At 43.3% G+C, this 18,460-nt stretch overlaps 1 protein-coding gene across 7 annotated transcripts in view; it reads left to right on the forward strand.

The window, feature by feature from the left end:
• Nucleotides 1-18,460, forward strand: part of specc1la (sperm antigen with calponin homology and coiled-coil domains 1-like a) — a 267,927-nt gene that overhangs the window by 188,879 nt on the left and 60,588 nt on the right. For 6 of the 7 annotated variants that reach the window (XM_072243781.1, XM_072243776.1, XM_072243777.1 and 3 more), the window contains 2 exons: nucleotides 9,925-10,084; nucleotides 16,193-16,295. In XM_072243781.1, the coding sequence (XP_072099882.1) occupies nucleotides 9,925-10,084; nucleotides 16,193-16,295 (263 nt within the window). The remainder of the gene's footprint in view (nucleotides 1-9,924; nucleotides 10,085-16,192; nucleotides 16,296-18,460) is intronic. The other variant, XM_072243782.1, reaches the window with a different exon arrangement.

The following is an 18,460-nucleotide window of genomic DNA, read 5'->3' on the forward strand; positions in this document are numbered from 1 at the left end:
AGTGTTTTGTACTCTGTGGGATGTGGGAAGTCTGTGAGACCTCCAGTCTCCCAGATGAACACATCTACAGCAGGTTCTCCAAGTTGCAGCTCCTGAGAGAACATATTCAGGAACTGGAGTCGCAGCTCAATGACCTTCGACTCTCACAGGAGAATGAGGAGGTGATAGGCAGGAACTTCAGGGAGGTAGTCACCCCTAGGATGCAGGAGACAGGTAACTGGGTGACTCTCGGCAGAAGGAGGGGAAATGCACCGCCAGCACAGAGTACACTGGTGGCCATTCCCTTCAATAATACAACTTTAGATACTATTGAATGGGATCACCTACCACGGGGAGCAACAGTGACTGGGTCTCTGGCATTGAATCTGGTGCTGTGGCACAGAAGAGCGGAGAGATGAAGAAGACAGCAGTGTTGATAGGGGATTCCTTAGAGGAACAGAGACGAGGTTCTCTGGGTGCAATAGAGACACCCGGATGGTATGTTGCCTCCCTGGTGCCAAGATCAGGGATGTCTCGGATCAGGTCCATGGCATTCTCAAGGGTGAGGGTGAACTGCCAGAAGTCTGGGTACATATTGGCACCAAAGACATAGGTAGACAAGCTGAGGAGGTCCTGAAGAGAGATTCTAGGAAGCTAGGTAGAAAGCTGAATAACAGAGGACCTCCAGGTTAGTAATCTCAGGATTGCTGCCTGTGCCACATGTCAGTGAGGGTAAGAATAGGATGATTTGGCAGGTCAATGCATGGCTAAGGAATTGGTGCGGGAGGCAGGGGTTCTGATTTCAGGATCATTGGGATCTCTTCTGGGGAAGATATGACCTGTACAAAGGAACGGGTTACATTTGAACCCAAGGGGGTCCGATATTCTTGCGGGCAGGTTGGCTAGAGTTGTTCAGGTGGATTTAAACTAATTTGGCAGGCGGATGGGAACTGGAGTGATAGTGCTGAAGATAATGTAGTTGGTTTACAAACAGAGGCAATGTGTAGTGACAATCCTAGCAAGGGGAGGCTGATGATAAGAGCAAAACTGCAGTCAACAGGATGAGTTGCAACGTAAAAAGTGAATATAATTGGAAGGATGATTACAGGACAAAGAGTTATCTCTGAATGCATGCAGTATACGATTAAGGTAGACAACTTGTAGCACAGTGACAGTTTGGCATGTATGATGTTGTAGACATTATAACTAGGAGATTGATATCCAAGAATACAGATTGTATCGAAAGGATAGACAGGAAGGCAGAGAGGGTGGCATTGGTCTATTGGTAAAAAATGAAATCAAATTATTAATAAGAGGTGACATAGGGTCAGAAGATGTTGAATAATTGTGGATGGAGCTGAGGAACTGCAAGTGTAATAAGACCCTGATGGGAGTTGTGTACAGATCCTCAAACAGTAGTAAGGCAGTAGTCTACAAATTACAATGGGAGACAGAAAATGCATGCCAAAAGGGCAATGTTACCATAGTCATGGGGGATTTCAATATGCAGGTAAATTGGGAAAATCAGGTTGGTGCTGGATTCCAAGAATGCCTATGAGATGGTTTTTCAGAGCAGCTTGTAATTGAGCCCACTAGGGGATCAGGTATTCTGATGTTGTGCAATGAACCAGAATTGATTAGAGAGCTTAAGGTAAAAGAACCCTAAGGGGTAAGTGATCATAATATGATTGAATTCACCCTGAAATTTAAGAAGGAGAAGCTAAAGTCAGATGTATCAGAATTACAGTGGAGTAAAGGGAATTACAGAGGCATGAGAGGAGAGTTGGCCAGAATTGATTGGAAAAGAATACTGGCATGGATGACGGCAGAGCAGCAATGGCTAGAATTTTTGGAAGCAATTCAGAAGGCAGAGGATAAAAGCATCCCAAAGAGGAAGAAATATTCTAAAGGCAAGGTTACACAGCCGTGGCTAACAAGAGAAGTCAAAGCCAACATAAAATCTAAAGAGAGGCCATATAATTGAGCAAAAATTAGTAGGAAGTTAGAAGATTCAGAAGCTTTTAAATACCGACAGAAGGCAATCAAAAAAGTAATTCAGAAGGTAAATATGGAATATAAAAGTAAGCTAGCCAGTAATATTAAAGAGGATACCAAAAGTTTACTCAGACGCATAAAGTGTAAGAGAGAGGTGAGAGTGGATATCGGACTGCTGGAAAACAATGCTGAAGGGGTAGTAATAGGGGACTACGAAATGGCAAACGAACTGAATAAGTATTTGCATCAGTCTTCATTGTAGAAGACACTAGCAGTATGGTGGAAGTTCCAGGTGTCAAGGGTCATAAAGTGTGTGGTTGCCATTTCTAAGGAGAGGGTTCTTGGGGAAACTGAAAGATTGAAGTTAGATACGTCATCTGGACCAAATGGTGTATACTCCAGAGTTCTGAAGGAGGTGGCTGAAGAGACTATGGAGGCACTAGTTATGATCTTTCAAGGATCACTAGATTCTGGAATGGTTCCAGAAGACTGGAAAATTATAAATGTCATTCCACTCTTCAAGAAGGGAGAGAGACAGAAGAAAGGAAATTGTAGGCCAGTTAGACTGACTGTCATGGTTGAGAAGACATTGGAGTCAATTGTTAAGGATGTAGTTTTGGGGTACTTGCAGGCACACGATAAAATAGGCCATAGTCGGCATGGTTTCCTCAAGGGAGAATATTACCTGACAAACCTGTTGGAATTCTTTAAAGAAATAACAAGCAGGATAGACAAAGGAGAACCGGCTGATGTTATACTCTTGGATTTTCAAAAGACCTTTGCAAGGTGCCGCACATGAGGCTGCTTAACAAGCTACGAGTCTATGATATTACAGGAAAGATTCTAGCAAGGATAAAGCAGTGGCCGATTGGCAGGAGGCAAAGAATGAAAATAAAGGGAGCCTTTTCTGATTGGCTGTTGGTTTCTAGTGGTGTTCCACAGGAGTCTGTGTTGGGTCCGATTCTTTTGATATTATATGTCAGTCCTTCTGCAGCCTACCTGTTTCCTCAACACTACCTGCCCCTCTACCAATCTTGGTATCATCTGCAAACATGGCAACAAAGCCATCTATTCCACCATCCAAGTCATTGATATACAACATAAAACGCAGTGGTTCCAACACCAACCTTACGGAACACCACTAGTCACTGGCAGCCAGCCACTCGTTTTATTCCCACTCCTTGCCTCCTACCAATCAACCATGCTAGTAACTCTCCTGTAATACATGTGTTCTTAACTTAGTAAGCAGTCTTATGTGTGGCACCTTGTCAAAGGCCTTTTGAATGTCCAAATGTACAATATCTACTGCATCCTCTGTATCTATCCTACTCATAATCTCCTCAAAGAATTCCAACAGGTTTGTCCTGCAGGAAAACCCTGCTGACTTTGTCCTATCTTGCCATGTGTCACCAAGTACTCCAGAGCCTCACCTTTAACAGTTGACTCCAGCATCTCCCCAGCCACTGAGCTCAGGCTAACTTCTCTTCAAGCTCACTTCTCTTCCCTCACACCCTTCAACATCTGGCACACTGCTAGTGCCTTCCAGTGAAAGCTAATACAAAATTCTCACTTAGTCCATCTGCCATCTCCTTGCCCCTCATTATTATTTCTCCAGCCTCATTTTCTAGAGCTCCTATATCCACTCTCAATTCTCTTTTATTTATATACTTGAAGAAGCTTTTACTATCCACTTGGATATTGTTTGCTAGCTTGCTTTCATATTTCATCTTTTCACTCCTAATGACTCTTAGTTGCTCTCTGTAAGTTTTTAAAAGCTTCCCAATCCTCTGTCTTCCCGCTAATTTTTGCTTTATTGTCTGCTGTCTCTTTTGCTTTTACATTTACTGGGACTTCCCTGTACTATTTTGTTGTACTATATTGCCATTTGAGTATTTTTGTTTTTGGAATACATCTATCCTGCACCTTCCTCATTCTTCTCAGAAACTCACGCCATTGCTGCTCTACTGTCATCCCTGTCAGCAGCTCCTTACGATTTACGTTGGCCAACTCCTCTCTCATACCACCGTAATTTCCTTTACTCCACTGAAATACTGCTACGTCAGACTTTACTTTCTCCCTGTCAGATTTCAAGTTGAACTCAATTGTGTTGTGATCACTGGCTCCTAAGGGTTCTTTTTCCTTAACCTCCCTAATCACCTCTGATTCATCACATAACACCCAATCCAGTGTAGCTGATCCCCTAGTAGGCTCAACGACAAAGTACTCTAAAAAGCCATCTCGTAGGTATTCAACAAATTCCATTACCAAGCTAATTTTCCCAATTGACCTGCATGTTGAAACCTCCCATGACTATCATAGCATTGCCCTTTTGATGTGCTTTTTCTATTTCCTGTTGTAATCTGTGGTCCACATCCCAGCTATTGTTGGGAGGCCTCAGGATCATTTTATCCTCGCAGTTTCTTACTCAACCCAAAAGGATTCAACATTTCTGATCCTATGTCACATTTTTCTACTGATTTCATGCCATTCTTTACCAGCAGAGCCACAGTACCCCCTCTGCCTAACTTCCTATCCCTGCGATACAACATGTAACCTTGGACATTTAGCTCCTAACTACAATCATCAGTGATGGCCACAACATCATATCTAAAAATTTGTAATAGTGCAACAGGATCATCCACCTTATTTCTTACACTCTGTGCATTGAAGTATAACACTTTTGAGTACTGTATTTGCTACCCTTTTTGATTCCCTAACGCACTGATACTCAACCTGCTGGCTGCAATTTTGTCCTATCATCTGCCTACCCATCCTGACATCTTTGCTTTTTTAGCATCCGTCCTATCCTGAGTCGCTTCACTCCGGTTCCCACCCCCTGCCAAATTATTTTAAACTCTCCCCAACAGCTCTAACAAACCTGCCCATGAGAATATTGTCCTCCTCGGGTTCAGGTGCAACCTGTCAATACCTCCCCCAGAAGAGATCCCAATGATCCAAGAACTTGAAGCCCTGCTCCCTGCACCAGCTTCTCAGCCACACATTAGTCTGCCAGATCATCCTGTTTCTACCCTCACTGGCACGTTGCGCAGGCAGCAATGCAGAAATTACCCCGGAGGTCCCACTTCTCAGCTTTCTGCCTACCTCTCTTAATTCTCTTTTCAGGACTCCTTATTTTCCTTCCTATGTCATTGGTACCAATATGTACCAAGGCATCGGCTGCTGTCCCTCCCTCTCCAAAATGTTGGGGGCGTGATCCAAGATGTCCCTGACCCTGGCACCTAGGAGGCAACATACCATTCAAGTGTCCCATTCACCTCCACAGAATCTCATGTCTGTTCCCCTGACTACTGAGTCCCCTATCACTACCTCTTCTCTCTCTTTCCCTTCTTCACCATGGACCCATGCTCAGTGCCAGTTACCTGGTCTCTGTACCTGGGAGATCATCCCCCACAACAGTATCCAAAACAGTATACTTATTAATGAGAGGAATGGCCACAGAGGTGCTCTGCGCTAACTGCTTATTCACATTTCCATTTCTCATGACTAGTCACCCAGCTGCTCACTTCCTGCAACTTAGGGGTGACTACTTTTATGTAAATCTGATTGATTATCTCCTCACTCTCCTGTACAAGCCGAAGGTCATCCAGCTGCTGCTCCAGATAGCTAACACAGGTTTCAAGGAGCTGCAGCTGGATGCACTTCACACAGATATAGTTCTCCGGGTCTTCCAGGCCTCCAACATCTGGCATGAAGAACACACAGCAGCCATTTACTGCACTAGGTACAGTCAGAGGAAAAAAAAGAACCTTAACAGACAGTTACCCAGAGCCAACACCTCTTTCGAGCTAAATCCTCCTTTGAGCCAAAGCCTGACACTGCTACTGTCACCACAGGCTGACTCCCAACAATGTCTGCCCCACTTGTCCCTTCTGCGCTTTTAAACAAGCGTCGCCAATCTGCGAGAAACCTCGGTTGCAGTGGCCTGTCCCTGCTGCTGATTGGGCTGCCAGAATTTCAAGAGGACTGTAACAGGGGTCCCCAACCTTTCTTGCACTGCGGACCGGTTTAATATTGACAATATTCTTGCGGACCGGGGGTGGGGGGAGGTGTTCAAGTAGGGTTAAACTCACCTGAACATGCCTTTTACAGTTAGGGTTGCCAACTTTCTCACTCACAAATAAGGGACGAAAGTAGCAGTCAAATATGGGTCACTTGGGTTTACCCCGAGAAAGACTACCATGACCATGAAGCCTTGTGTGGGCACCTGTGTGTACATGCGCTTATGTGCCGATTTTTTCCCCACAAATCGGTTGTGGCTTAATCTTCCCGACTACACTGTGCATACATTATTTCTACTTTATATAGGCTGTGTATTTATCATATCATTCCTGCTTTTACTATATGTTAGTGGTTTTTTTAGGTTTTATGTGTTATTTGGTATAATTTGGTAGGTTATTTTTTGAGTCTGGGAATGCTCAAAAATTTTTCCCATATAAATTAATGGTAATTGCTTATTCGCTTCACGTCATTTCGGCATGAAAGGTTTCATAGGAACGCTCTACCTTAGCGGGGGAAATACGGGACAAGGGCAGTCCCGTATGGGACAAACCAATTTAGCCCAATATACGGGATGTCCCGGCAAATACGGGACAGTTGGCAACCCTATGTTCAAGTCCAACAGTGCGTGACAGGGAATGAGGAAAGGTGTAGCTGACTCGTATCGTTTCCTCACGGCCAGGTAGCACATGCTTTGCTATAATAGTCCAGTGCTTGGGGACCACCGGACTATAATATAAAAGCAAGGATGTAATGTTGTGACTTTATAAAGCACTGGTGAGGCCTCACTTGGAGTATTGTGAACAGTTTTGGGCCCTTATCTGAGAAAGGATGTGCTTACATTAGAGCGGATTCAAATGGAGTTCACGAAAATTATTCCAGGTTTTGAACAGCTTGCCATTTAATGGCTCTGGGCCTATGTTCACTAGAATTCAGAAGAATGTGGGATGATCTCATTGAATCCTATCGAATGGTGAAAGGCCTTAATAGAGCAGATATGAAGAAGATGTTTTCTATGCTGCGAGTGGTTAAGACCAGGGGGCACAGCTGCAGAGTAGAGGAGCATCATTTTAGAATGGAGATGAGATGAGGAGGACTTTCTTTAGCTAAAGAGAGTGTGGTGAATCTGTGGAATTTGTTGCCACAGGCATCTGTGAGGGTCAGATCTTTATGTATATTTAAGGCAGAGGTTGATAGATTCTTGATTGGTCAAGGCATGAAGGGGGCTGAAAGGACAATTGGATCGGCTGTGATGAAATGACGGAGCAAACTCGATGGGCCAATTGGCCTAATTCTGCTCCTACATCTTATGGTTTTGTGTATGGCTGATTTATTATCTGTCTCAACCCCATTCTCCCCGTAACCTTTGATGCCCTGACTAGCCAAGAACCTATCAGCCTCTGCTTTAAATATACCCAATGTCTTGGACTCCACAGCTGACTGTGGAAATGAATTCCATACATTCACCAACATTAGCTAAACAAATATCTTCTCATCTTAGTTCTAAATAGATGACCTTCTATCTGAGGCTCTGTCCTGTGGTCCTAGACTCCCCCACTATAGGAAGCATCCTCTCCACATAGACTGTACCTAGGCTTTTCGATATTCAATAGGTTTAAATGAGTTTCCTCATTCTTCTAAACTCCAGCAAGTACAGGCCCAGCGCCATCAAATACTTCTCATACATTAACCCTTTCATTCCTGGAATCATTCTCATGAACCTCCTCTGGACCCTCTGCAAAGCTGTGCTAGCTTTGTGCTATCTTTCATAAGGGGCTCAAAACTACACTGTGTAGTCTGATTAATGCCTTATAAGCTTCAGCATCACATCCTTGTCTTGTATGCTAGTCCTCTCAAACTGAATGTTAACTTTGAATTTGCCTTCTGTACCACTATCTCAGTGTTTAGGAAATCCTGCGCAAGGACTCCCAACTCCCTTTGCACCTCTGATTCTTGAATTTTTTTCCCCATTTGGAAATAGTCTACACCATTATTCCTTCTTCCAAAGCGTATGACGATAAACTTCCCTACATGATATTCCATCTGTCATTTCTTTGTCATTCTCTTAATCTGTCTGAGTTCTTCTGAAGCCTCCCTGCCTGTTCCTCCATCTGTCATCGCAAACTTGGCCACAAAGTATTGGGACCACGTCATAACACATTATATGTCAACGTGAAATGAAGTGATCCCAATACAACCCCGGCGGGACACCACTAGACACCACCTGCCAACCAGACTAGACCCCCTTTATTTCGCCTCCTACCAATCAGTCAATCTTTTATCCATGCTAGAGTTTTTCCTGTAATACCATGGACTTGTGTCTCGTTAAGCAGCCTGATGTGCTGCACCTTGTCAAAGGCCTTCTGTAAATCCAAGTGAACTACATCCAAAGATTCTCTTTGTGTTATTTCCTCAAAGAATTCCAAAAGATTTGTCAGGCAAGGAATCCCCATGATGGCTTTGACCTACTTTATCATGTGTCTCCAAGTACCCCAAAACCTCATCCTTAGTAATGGACTCCAACATCTTCCCATCCACTGAAGTCAGGCTAACTGGCCTATAATTTTCTTTCCTATACCTTCCTCCTTTTTTAAAGAGTGGAATGGTGTTTGTAATTTTCCAGACCTCCATAATCATTCCAGAATCTAGTAATTCTTGAAAGATTATTACTAATGCCTCTACAATCTCTCCATCTATCTATTTCAGAACCCTGATGTGTAGTCCCTCTCTTCCCAAGTGCCTTCTCCTTAGAAACAGCAACTACACTGACTTCTGTTCCCTGGCACTCGAATTTCTGACGTACTGCTAGTGTCTTCCACCATGAAAATTGATGCAAAATACTTACCAAGTTCATCCGCTATTTCTTTGCCCCATTGCTACTTCTCCATCGTCATTTTCCTGCGGTCCAATATCCAAGCCTCTTTTACTCTTTATATGCCTGAAAAAGCTTTTGGTATCCTCTTTTATATTATTGACTAGCTTACTTTTGTATTTCATCTTTTCTCTCACGTTTTTTTTAGTTCCCTTCTGTTGGTTTTTAAAATCTTCCCAATCCTCTAACTTCCCACTATTTTTGCCCTCTGTTTTGATTTTATGCTGTCTTTGACTTCTCTTGCCACCCACAGTTGCCTCATCCTCCTTTTAGAGTACATCTTCATCTTTGTGATATTGTGCCTTTCGGATTGCCCCCAGAAACTCCAGTCATCGTTGTTCTTCTATCATCCCCGCTGGTGTCCCCTTCCAACCAACTTTGGTCAACCCCTCTCTTGTGCCTCTTTAATTCCTTTTACTCTACTGTAATACTGATACATCCGATTTTAGCTTCTCCTTCTCAAACTGCAGCGTGAGTTCTATCATATTATGATCACTGCCTCCTAAGGCTTCCTTTATTTTAAGCTCTCTAATCAAATCTGGGTCATTACATGACACCCAGAATTGCTGTTCCCCTAGTGGGCTCAACTACAGGTTGCTCTAAAAAGCACCTTGTAGGCGTTTTACAAAATCTCTCTTGGGATCAAGCACCAACCTGATTTTCTCAATCTACCTACATATTGAAATTCCCCCATGACTATTGCAACATTGCCCTTTTTACATGCCTTTTTTTCTCCCGTTATAATTTGTACTCCACATCCTGGCTACTGTTTGGAGGCCTGTATGTAACTCCAATATTCCAATCAGGGTCTTTTTACCCTTGCACTTTCCCACAAACCTGTTAAGCCAAAGCCACTCTTAACACTGCCCACTTACATAATTGCCACATCATCAATGCCCAATCTGTTCAAACCCTGCATCTTTTTATTGGCCCTTGCTAATTAACCCTAGTTACTATTAACCCAAGCAATCTCCTGCTCTGCAGACAAGTTCCAACAGGCTCTGCTCACCTTTTAAAACTGGTGCCATGTCTTTGTCATGTTTTTAACTTTCTTCCTGCAGTGTCTCGAAGAAGCAGTGAGGAGATTAAACGTGATCTGACAGTCACAGATAGCTCCTCTCCATCATCATTGATGGGGATGACTACCACCTCACCACAGTTGTCCTTGACATCCTCATCCCCTACAGCTTCAGTAACGCCAACTGCACGTAGCCGCCTCAGGTAAAAATCTTTCAGCATTAATGTTTATGCTAAATCTGATACAGTGATTGAACAGTGTAGTTAAGATAATTTTAACCAAACAATGTCAGGGACAGTGGTCATAGAGACGTAGAGCAACATAGCACAGATACAAGCCCATCTAGTCTGAGCCAAACTGTTATTCTGCCTAGACCCATCAACCTGCACCTGGACCATAGCCATCCATGCACTTACCCAAACTTAACTGTTGCAATCACATCTGCATCTTCTACTAGCATTCTCACACCACCCTCTGACTGAAGAAATTCCCCTTAGGTTCCCCTTAAATATTTCACCCTTAACCTGTAACCTCTACTTTTAGTCTCACCCAACTTGAGTGGAAATTCCATGGAAGAAAGTCCTAACCTTTCCCTATAATTGAGGTCCTCAAGTCCCAGCAATATCCTTGTAAGTGTTCTTTATACTCTTTCAATTTTATTGATAACTTTCCACTCGGTGGGTGATCTGGAGTAACTAGTTGCAAGTCACTTTAATTCTCCTGCTCTTGCTCCCACTCTCACTCCCACTCTCACGAACCTAAGCTCAAGGAGCGACACGTTACTTTCTGGTTTGCGCTCAACAGTTGCTAGCTCGGTGCTCAACCCAGCATGGATGGAGGGCATACAAGGAGCCAGCTGGATTTGAACTCGGGACTATTTGCCTCAAAGTCTGATGCTGATGCCACTACACCACAGGCCAGCTATAACCCTCCCTGAGCAGCATACTGCAGGCAGCTAATATTCAGTGTGTGTGAAAAAAAATTTCCTCACAATCTCCTTTAAACTTACACTCTCAACTTAAATCTATGCCCTCCAGTATTTGACATTTCCACCCTATCTATGCCTCTCATAATTTTATATCTAACAGATGATGCTCCTGAAAAAACAATCCAAATTGTCCAACTTCTGCTTAAAGCAAATATTTTTCAATCCAAGTAATGTCCTTGTGAGCTTCTTATGAACCTTCTCCACATTCATCCTCTAATATGGCAACTGGAACTGCACACCAGATTTGGCCTGGCTGAAGTTTTATAGAGCTGCAGCATGCCAAATTGTATACCTAATGCCCTAGTCTTCATTACTGCGCTATCTACTTTCTGTTACCACTTTCAGGACTTACACTCCATCTGTACATCATTGATCTTGCCATTTCTTGTACATTTACTCTAGCTTTAGACACTTCTGCAGAGTGGAAAAGCTTGCCTTATCTATTCCTCTCATCATTTTGTACACCTCCTTAAGCCTCCTGCACCCCACGGAAAATAAACTCAGCCTATCCAGTCTCAAAACTAAAGTGCTTCAGCCCCAGCAATGTCCAAGTGAATCTATTATGCAACCTCCCTGGATCATCGTGTTATTCCTTCTTGATTAACTTACATACCTGGGATGTCATCTTTGGGATCCTTGGGCTCATACACCGAGGTTCCTTTGTTGATCAATCTCCCAGGTTCCCACCATTCAGTGTTGTTTGTCCTCCCAAAATGCTTCACCTCACACTTGTCAGGATTAAATTTTACTGCCTCAATCACCCTGTAGCTGAAGACAGTTTCCTCACTATCAACAGCACCAGCAACTTTCATGTCATCTGCAAACCTACTAATCAAATCTTTCACATTCACATCAGAATTATTAACGTATTTAATATGCAGTAAAAGTTCACAGGCTTTCATCAGAGAAACAATCCTCCACCATCACCCTTTAGAGAAGGTTTAATTGCTGATTATTTCAGCTGTAGAGCCACAAAATCTGAGGCTGAATTTTCCACAGAACCATAGAACATTACATCACAGAAACAGGCCTTTTGGCCCTTCTTGGCTGTGCCAAACCATTTTCCTGCCTAGTCCCACTGACCTGCACCTGGATCATATCCCTCCATACACCTCTCATCCATGTACCTGTCCAAGTTTTTCTTAAATGTTAAAAGTGAGCCCGCATTTACCACTTCATCTGGCAGCTCATTCCACACTCCCACCACTCTCTGTGTGAAGAAGCCCCCCCTAATGTTCCCTTTAAACTTTTCTCCCTTCACCCTTAACCCATGTCCTCTGGTTTTTTTTCTCCCCTAGCCTCCGTGGAAAAAGCCTGCTTGCATTCACTCTATCTATACCCATTATAGTTTTATATACCTCTATCAAATCTCCCCTCATTCCTCTACACTCCAGGGAATAAAGTCCTAACCTATTCAACCTTTCTCTGTAACTCAGTTTCTCAAGTCCCGGCAACATCCTTGTAAACCTTCTCTGCACTCTTTCAACCTTATTAATATCCTTCCTGTAATTTGGTGACCAAAACTGTACACAATACTCCAAATTCGGCCTCATCAGTGCCTTATACAACCTCACCATAACATTCCAAGTCTTATACTCAATACTTGCTCTCTTTATGACCCTATCTACCTGTGACGCCACTTTTAGGGAATTTTTGTATCTGCGTTCCCAGATCCCTCTGTTCTACTGCACTCCTCAGTGCCCTACCATTTACCTTGTACGTTCTACCTTGGTTTGTCCTTCCAAAGTGCAATACCACACACTTGTCTGCATTAAATTCCATCTGCCATTTTTCAGCCCATTTTTCCAGCTGGTCCAAATCCCTCTGCAAGCTTTGAAAACCTTCCTCACTGTCCACTACACCTCCAATCTTTGTATCATCAGCAAATTTGCTGATCCAATTTACCACATTATCATCCAGATCATTGAAATAGATGACAAATAACAATGGACCCAGCACTGATCCCTGTGGCACACCACTAGTCACAGGCCTCCACTCAGAGAAGCAATCCTCCACCACCACTCTCTGGTTTCTTCCATTGAGCCAATGTCTAATCCAATTTACTACCTCTCCATGTATACCTAGCGACTGAATCTTCCTCACTAACCTCCCATGCGGGACCTTGTCAAAGGCCTTACTGAAGTCCATGTAGACAACATCCACTGCCTTCCCTTCATCCACTTTCCTGGTAACTTCCTCAAAAAGCTCTAATAGATTGGTTAAACATGACCTACCACACACAAAGCCATATTGACTCTCCCTAATAAGTCCCTGTCTATCCAAATGCTTGTAGATCCTATCTCTCAGTACTCCTTCCAATAATTTACCAACTACTAACGTCAAATTTACCGGCCTATAATTTCCCTTTTTTAAATAGATTAGATTAGATTATGAGGACACGCAGTCCTCTTTTATTGTCATTTAGTAATGCATGCATTAAGAAATGATACAATGTTCCTCCAGAATGATATCACAGAAACACAAGACAAACCAAGACTAAAAAAAATTGACAAAAACCACATAATTATAACATATAGTTACAACAGTGCAAAGCAATACTGTAATTTTATAAAGAACAGACCATGGGCACGGTAAAAAAAGTCTCTTGAAAGTCCCATCATCTCACGCAGACGGTAGAAGGAAGAAAAACTCTCCCTACCATGAACTTCCAGCGCCGCAAACTTGCCGATGCAGCACCCTGGAAGCACCCGACCACAGCCGATTCTTGAGTTTGTCCGAAAACTTCGAGCCTCCGACCAGCCCTCCAACACCGAGCACCATCTCTGCCGAGTGCTTCGACCCCGACCCCGGCAATAGGCAAAGCTGAGGATTTGGGGCCTTCCCCTCCAGAGAGGTTCTCGATCGCACAGTAGCAGCGGCAGCGAAGCGGGCATTTCAGAAGTTTCTCCAGATGTTCCTCCGTGCTTCTCATGTCTGTCTCCATCAAATCAGGATTGTTCACAGTACCTACTTACAAATACGATATCACTTTGGAGCGGCTGCGCGCGCCGCGTTGCGCCGCCATCTTCTCCTCCCCTCAGAACAACGCGAACGGTCCTCCAATCCTCTGGCACCTCACCCGTAGATACCAGCTTGTTAAATATATCTGCTAGGGCCCCTTCAATTTCATCACTATTCTCCTTCAAGGTCCTGTCAGGTCCTGGGGATTTATCTACTCTGATTTGCGTCAAGATAGCAAGCAGCTCCTCCTCCTCAATCTGTATAGGTTCCATGACCTTACTACTTGTTTGCCTTATTTCCATTGACTCCATGCCAGTTTCCTTAGTAAATACAGACACAAAAAACCCATTTAAGATCTCCCCCATTTCTTTTGGTTCCATACATAGCTGACCACTCTGATCTTCAAGAGAATCAATTTTATCCCTTACTATCCTTTTGCTCTTAATATACCTGTAGAAGCTCTTTGGATTATCCTTCACCTTGACTTCCAAAACAACCTCATGTCTTCTTTTAGCCCTCCTGATTTCTTTCTTTGCACCTTTTGCACCTTTTATACTACTCCCTGTTTCATATACACGTCATACACCTCTCTCTTCTTCTTTATCAGAGTTCCAATATCCCTTGAGAACCAAGGTTCCTTATTCTTATTCACTTTGCCTTTAATCCTAATAGGAACATACAAACTCTGCACTCTCAAAATGTCTCTTTTGAAGGCCTCCCACTTACCAATCACATCCTTGCCAGAGAACAACCTGTCCCAATCCATGCTTTTTAGATCTTTTCCCATTTCTTCAAATTTGGCCTTTTTCCAGTTTAGAACCTCAACCCGAGGACCAGATCTATCTTTATCCATGATGAAGTTGAAACTAATGGTGTTATGATCACTGGAACCAAAGTGCTCCCCTACACACGCTTCCGTCACCTGTCCAAACTCGTTTCCGAATAGGAGATCTAATATTGCATCCTCTCTAGTTGGTACCTATATATATTGATTTAGAAAACTTTCCTGAACACATTTTATAAACTCTAACCTGTCTAGACCTTTAACAGTATGGGAATCCCAATCAATATGTGGAAAATTAAAATCTCCTACTATTTATGTTTCCTGCAGTTGTCTGCTGTCTCTCTGCAGATTTGCTCCTCCAATTCTCGCTGACTGTTGGGTGGTCTATAATACAACCCCATTAATGTGGTCATACCTTTCCTGTTTCTCAGCTCCACCCACATGGCCTCTGTAGACAAGCCCTCTAATCTGTCCTGCCTGAGTGTTGCTGTAACATTTTCCCTGACTAGCAATGCCACCCCCCACCCTTCATTCCTCTGCCTCTATCACGTCTGAAACATCGGAACCTTGGAACATTAAGCTGCCAGTCCTGCCCCTCCTGCAGCCAGGTTCCTTTGTTTCATTGATAAGTGTACGTACAGTGTGTGGCCATCATTAACTAAGTCCAACTGGCATATAGTGAATCAACTATGATTACTCCTTGGGGTGTCAATGTACTCTCTTGAGTAAATGCCCAGTTTTGAAGATCATTCTTCTTCCTAATGGAGATCAGTTTTGCCCACAGGAGGCATCTCCCAGTTCCTGAATAAAAATGACAAGATCATACAGTGTGTAGTCTCTGTGTTCCTGGGATAGATTATTCACAGTTGACATCTGTCTATTCTCTGATAACAGCATCCTGGCCCCAGGTTACAGTTAGCAGAGTTCTAATACTGGCTGTCTGAGACTGTGGAGAGATTTTGAACAGCTTTCGCTTGTGACTGCGTGGGAACTGTCATGTACGTTTTGCAAGATGTATTTACCACAACTTTCAGCTTGCAGCAGTTATCATGAGCTGACTGGAGATTGCAAGCAACCAAGTGCTGCTCCCATCTTGTTCTTGGTTCTCACTGGTCTCCATTTCTGCAATAAGAGTGAACAGAGGTGAAACTTTGGTCTCATAGTAAGTCAGCAGTTCTGATATGTTATCTGAGTTACAGGGTTCATAACAGAGTTTGTTCGTGGTTTGTTGGTTAAAGTAAATAGTTATACTCTTCTTAAATCCAATCAGAGTTGATATACTTCCCAGCTTTTAAACTGGCAACTATTGATATACACAAAATTCTGATGGAATTCAGCATGTCATACAGCATCCATGGAAATGAAAAAAAATAGTCAACATTTTGGGCCAAGACCCTTCTTCAGGATGACTTCTTGGCCCAAAATGTTGACTTTTTCTTCGTTTCCATGGATGCTACCCGATCTGCTGAGTTCATCCAGTATTTTGCATATATTGGTTTGGATTTCGAGCATCTGTAGGATTTCTAAAATTTCTAAAATTAACTATTGATCTGCAACTATTGATATATTTTATACAAGGGAGGAGAGAAAAGATCCGTTGTCAGCATTGGCTCGTGAATATGGTGGCTCCAAGAGGAATGCACTTTTGAAATGGTGTCAAAAGAAGACAGAAGGTTATCAGGTAAGTGAGGAAGCACAACAAGAGGAAGGTTTTTGTATGTGTGTGGAGTTATGATTCAGGGAAAGTGCTGATTCTAATTGGTGAACACTGATTATCTCAAAACTCTAAAAAAAAATGATATTACTTAATAGCATTTCCTGCCGAAGGGTTTCGGCTTGATACATCAACTGTACTTCTTTCCATAGATGCTGAGTTCCACCAGCATTTTCTGTGTGTTGTTTGGATTTCCAGCATCTGCAAATTTTCTCTTGTTTGTGATTTTATTAGTTATTCAGATTAGTATTAGTTATTTTTAAAACAGCTAATTGAACAATACCCACTCATGGAGCAGTTAGCTCTCAACAGGAAAGATGGATAAGGTAGTGACTGATTAGCAGGAGGCAAAGGGTGAGAATAAAGGGAGCCTTTTCTGGTTGACTTCCGGTGACTAGTGGTGTTGCATAGGGGTCTGTAATGGGACCAATTCTTTTTATGTTACATGTCAGTGACATGGATGACAGAATTATTGGCTTTGTTGTTGCATACAATACGAAGATAGGTGGAGGGGCAGCCAGGTTTGAGGAAGGAGAGAGGCTACAGAAGGACTTAGACAGATAAGGAGAATGGGCAAAGAAGTGACAGATGGAATAGTGCCAGGAAATGTATTGTCATGCACTTTGGTAGAAGAAATAAAAGAGTAGACTATCTCCTAAGTGGGGAGAAAATTCAGAAACTGAGGTGCAGAAGGACTTGGAAGTCCTTGTGCAGGATTCATTAAAGGATGAATTGCTGGTGGAGCCTGTGGTAAGGAAGGCAAATGCGATGTTAGCATTCATTTCAAGAGGACTAGAATATAAAATCAAGGATGTAATGTTAGTCATAGTCATACTTTATTGATCCCGGGGGAAATTGGTTTTCGTTACAGTTACACCATAAATAATAAATAGTAATAAAACCATAAATAGTTAAATAGTAATATGTAAATTATGCCAGGAAATAAGTCTAGGCATCTTGGTGGAATGAGTCTCTGGCTGAATGTACTGCTGTGACCACCCAGTACATTATGTAGTGGATGGGAGATATTGTCCAAGATGGCATGCAACTTGGACAGCATCCTCTTTTCAGACACCACCTTCAGAGAGTCCAGTTCCATCCCCACAACATCACTGGCCTTACGAATAAGTTTGTTGATTCTGTTGGTGTCTGCTACCCTCAGCCTGCTGCCCCAGCACACAACAGCAAACATGATAGCACTGGCCACCACAGACTCGTAGAACATCCTCAGCATCGTCCAGCAGATGTTGAAGGACCTCAGTCTCCTCAGGAAATAGAGATGGCTGTTGAGGCTTTGTAAAACACTGGTGAAGTCTCACTTGGAATATTGTGAACGGTTATGGGCCCCTTATCTTACAAAGGGTCAGGTCACTCGTCTGAGTGCTACTGGTACCATGTAACCCAGTACTACCTGTCGCACGGTCGGGTCGTCGGCGACTAAACCAGCTCCCCCACCAGGGCTTGCCTGGTGAGGAGGGTGACTAGACACCCTGCAGGATGAAAAACAAGACCTGTCAAAGGGTGGATGAACCCTGTCATAGGGTCAATGGCCATTTAGCAAACACATGCTGTGAAGCGCAGAAAGGGCATCCCTTGCTTCGAAGCTTGGTCTGGCCATTCACTGCAACAGAACTTCCCCCAACCGTCTTGGACCCCACCGTGCCGCTGGATCTGGGAGGGGATGTCGAGAGGGTGGGTCTGCACCTGTGCAACCCACTACTCACCTAAAATCCATTCACACACATGTTGTTCCTTTCTGAGGAGTGGGGTCACCCCACTAACTGACTGAAAGGAACCATCATCATCCTATGGGATGAATAGCCGGAGAGAGAGAGAGAGATCTTAGAAAGGATGTGCTGACACTGGAGAGAGTGCAAAGGAGGTTCACGAAAATGATTCCAGGATTGAATGGCTTTGCCATGTGGAGAGTGTTTGATAGCTCTGGGCCTGTATTCACTGGAAGTCAGAAGAATAAGGGATGACCTAATTGAAACCTATCGAATCTTGAAAGGCCTTGAGAGGATGGATGTGGAGAAAATATTTTCTATGGTGCGAGAGTGTAGGACCAGAGGACACAGCCTCAGAATAGAGGGGTGTCCTTTTAGGATGAAGATAAGGAGAAATTTCTTTAT

This window comes from Mobula birostris, chromosome 25 (genome assembly GCF_030028105.1).
Source record: "Mobula birostris isolate sMobBir1 chromosome 25, sMobBir1.hap1, whole genome shotgun sequence".
Lineage (NCBI taxonomy): Eukaryota > Metazoa > Chordata > Chondrichthyes > Myliobatiformes > Myliobatidae > Mobula > Mobula birostris.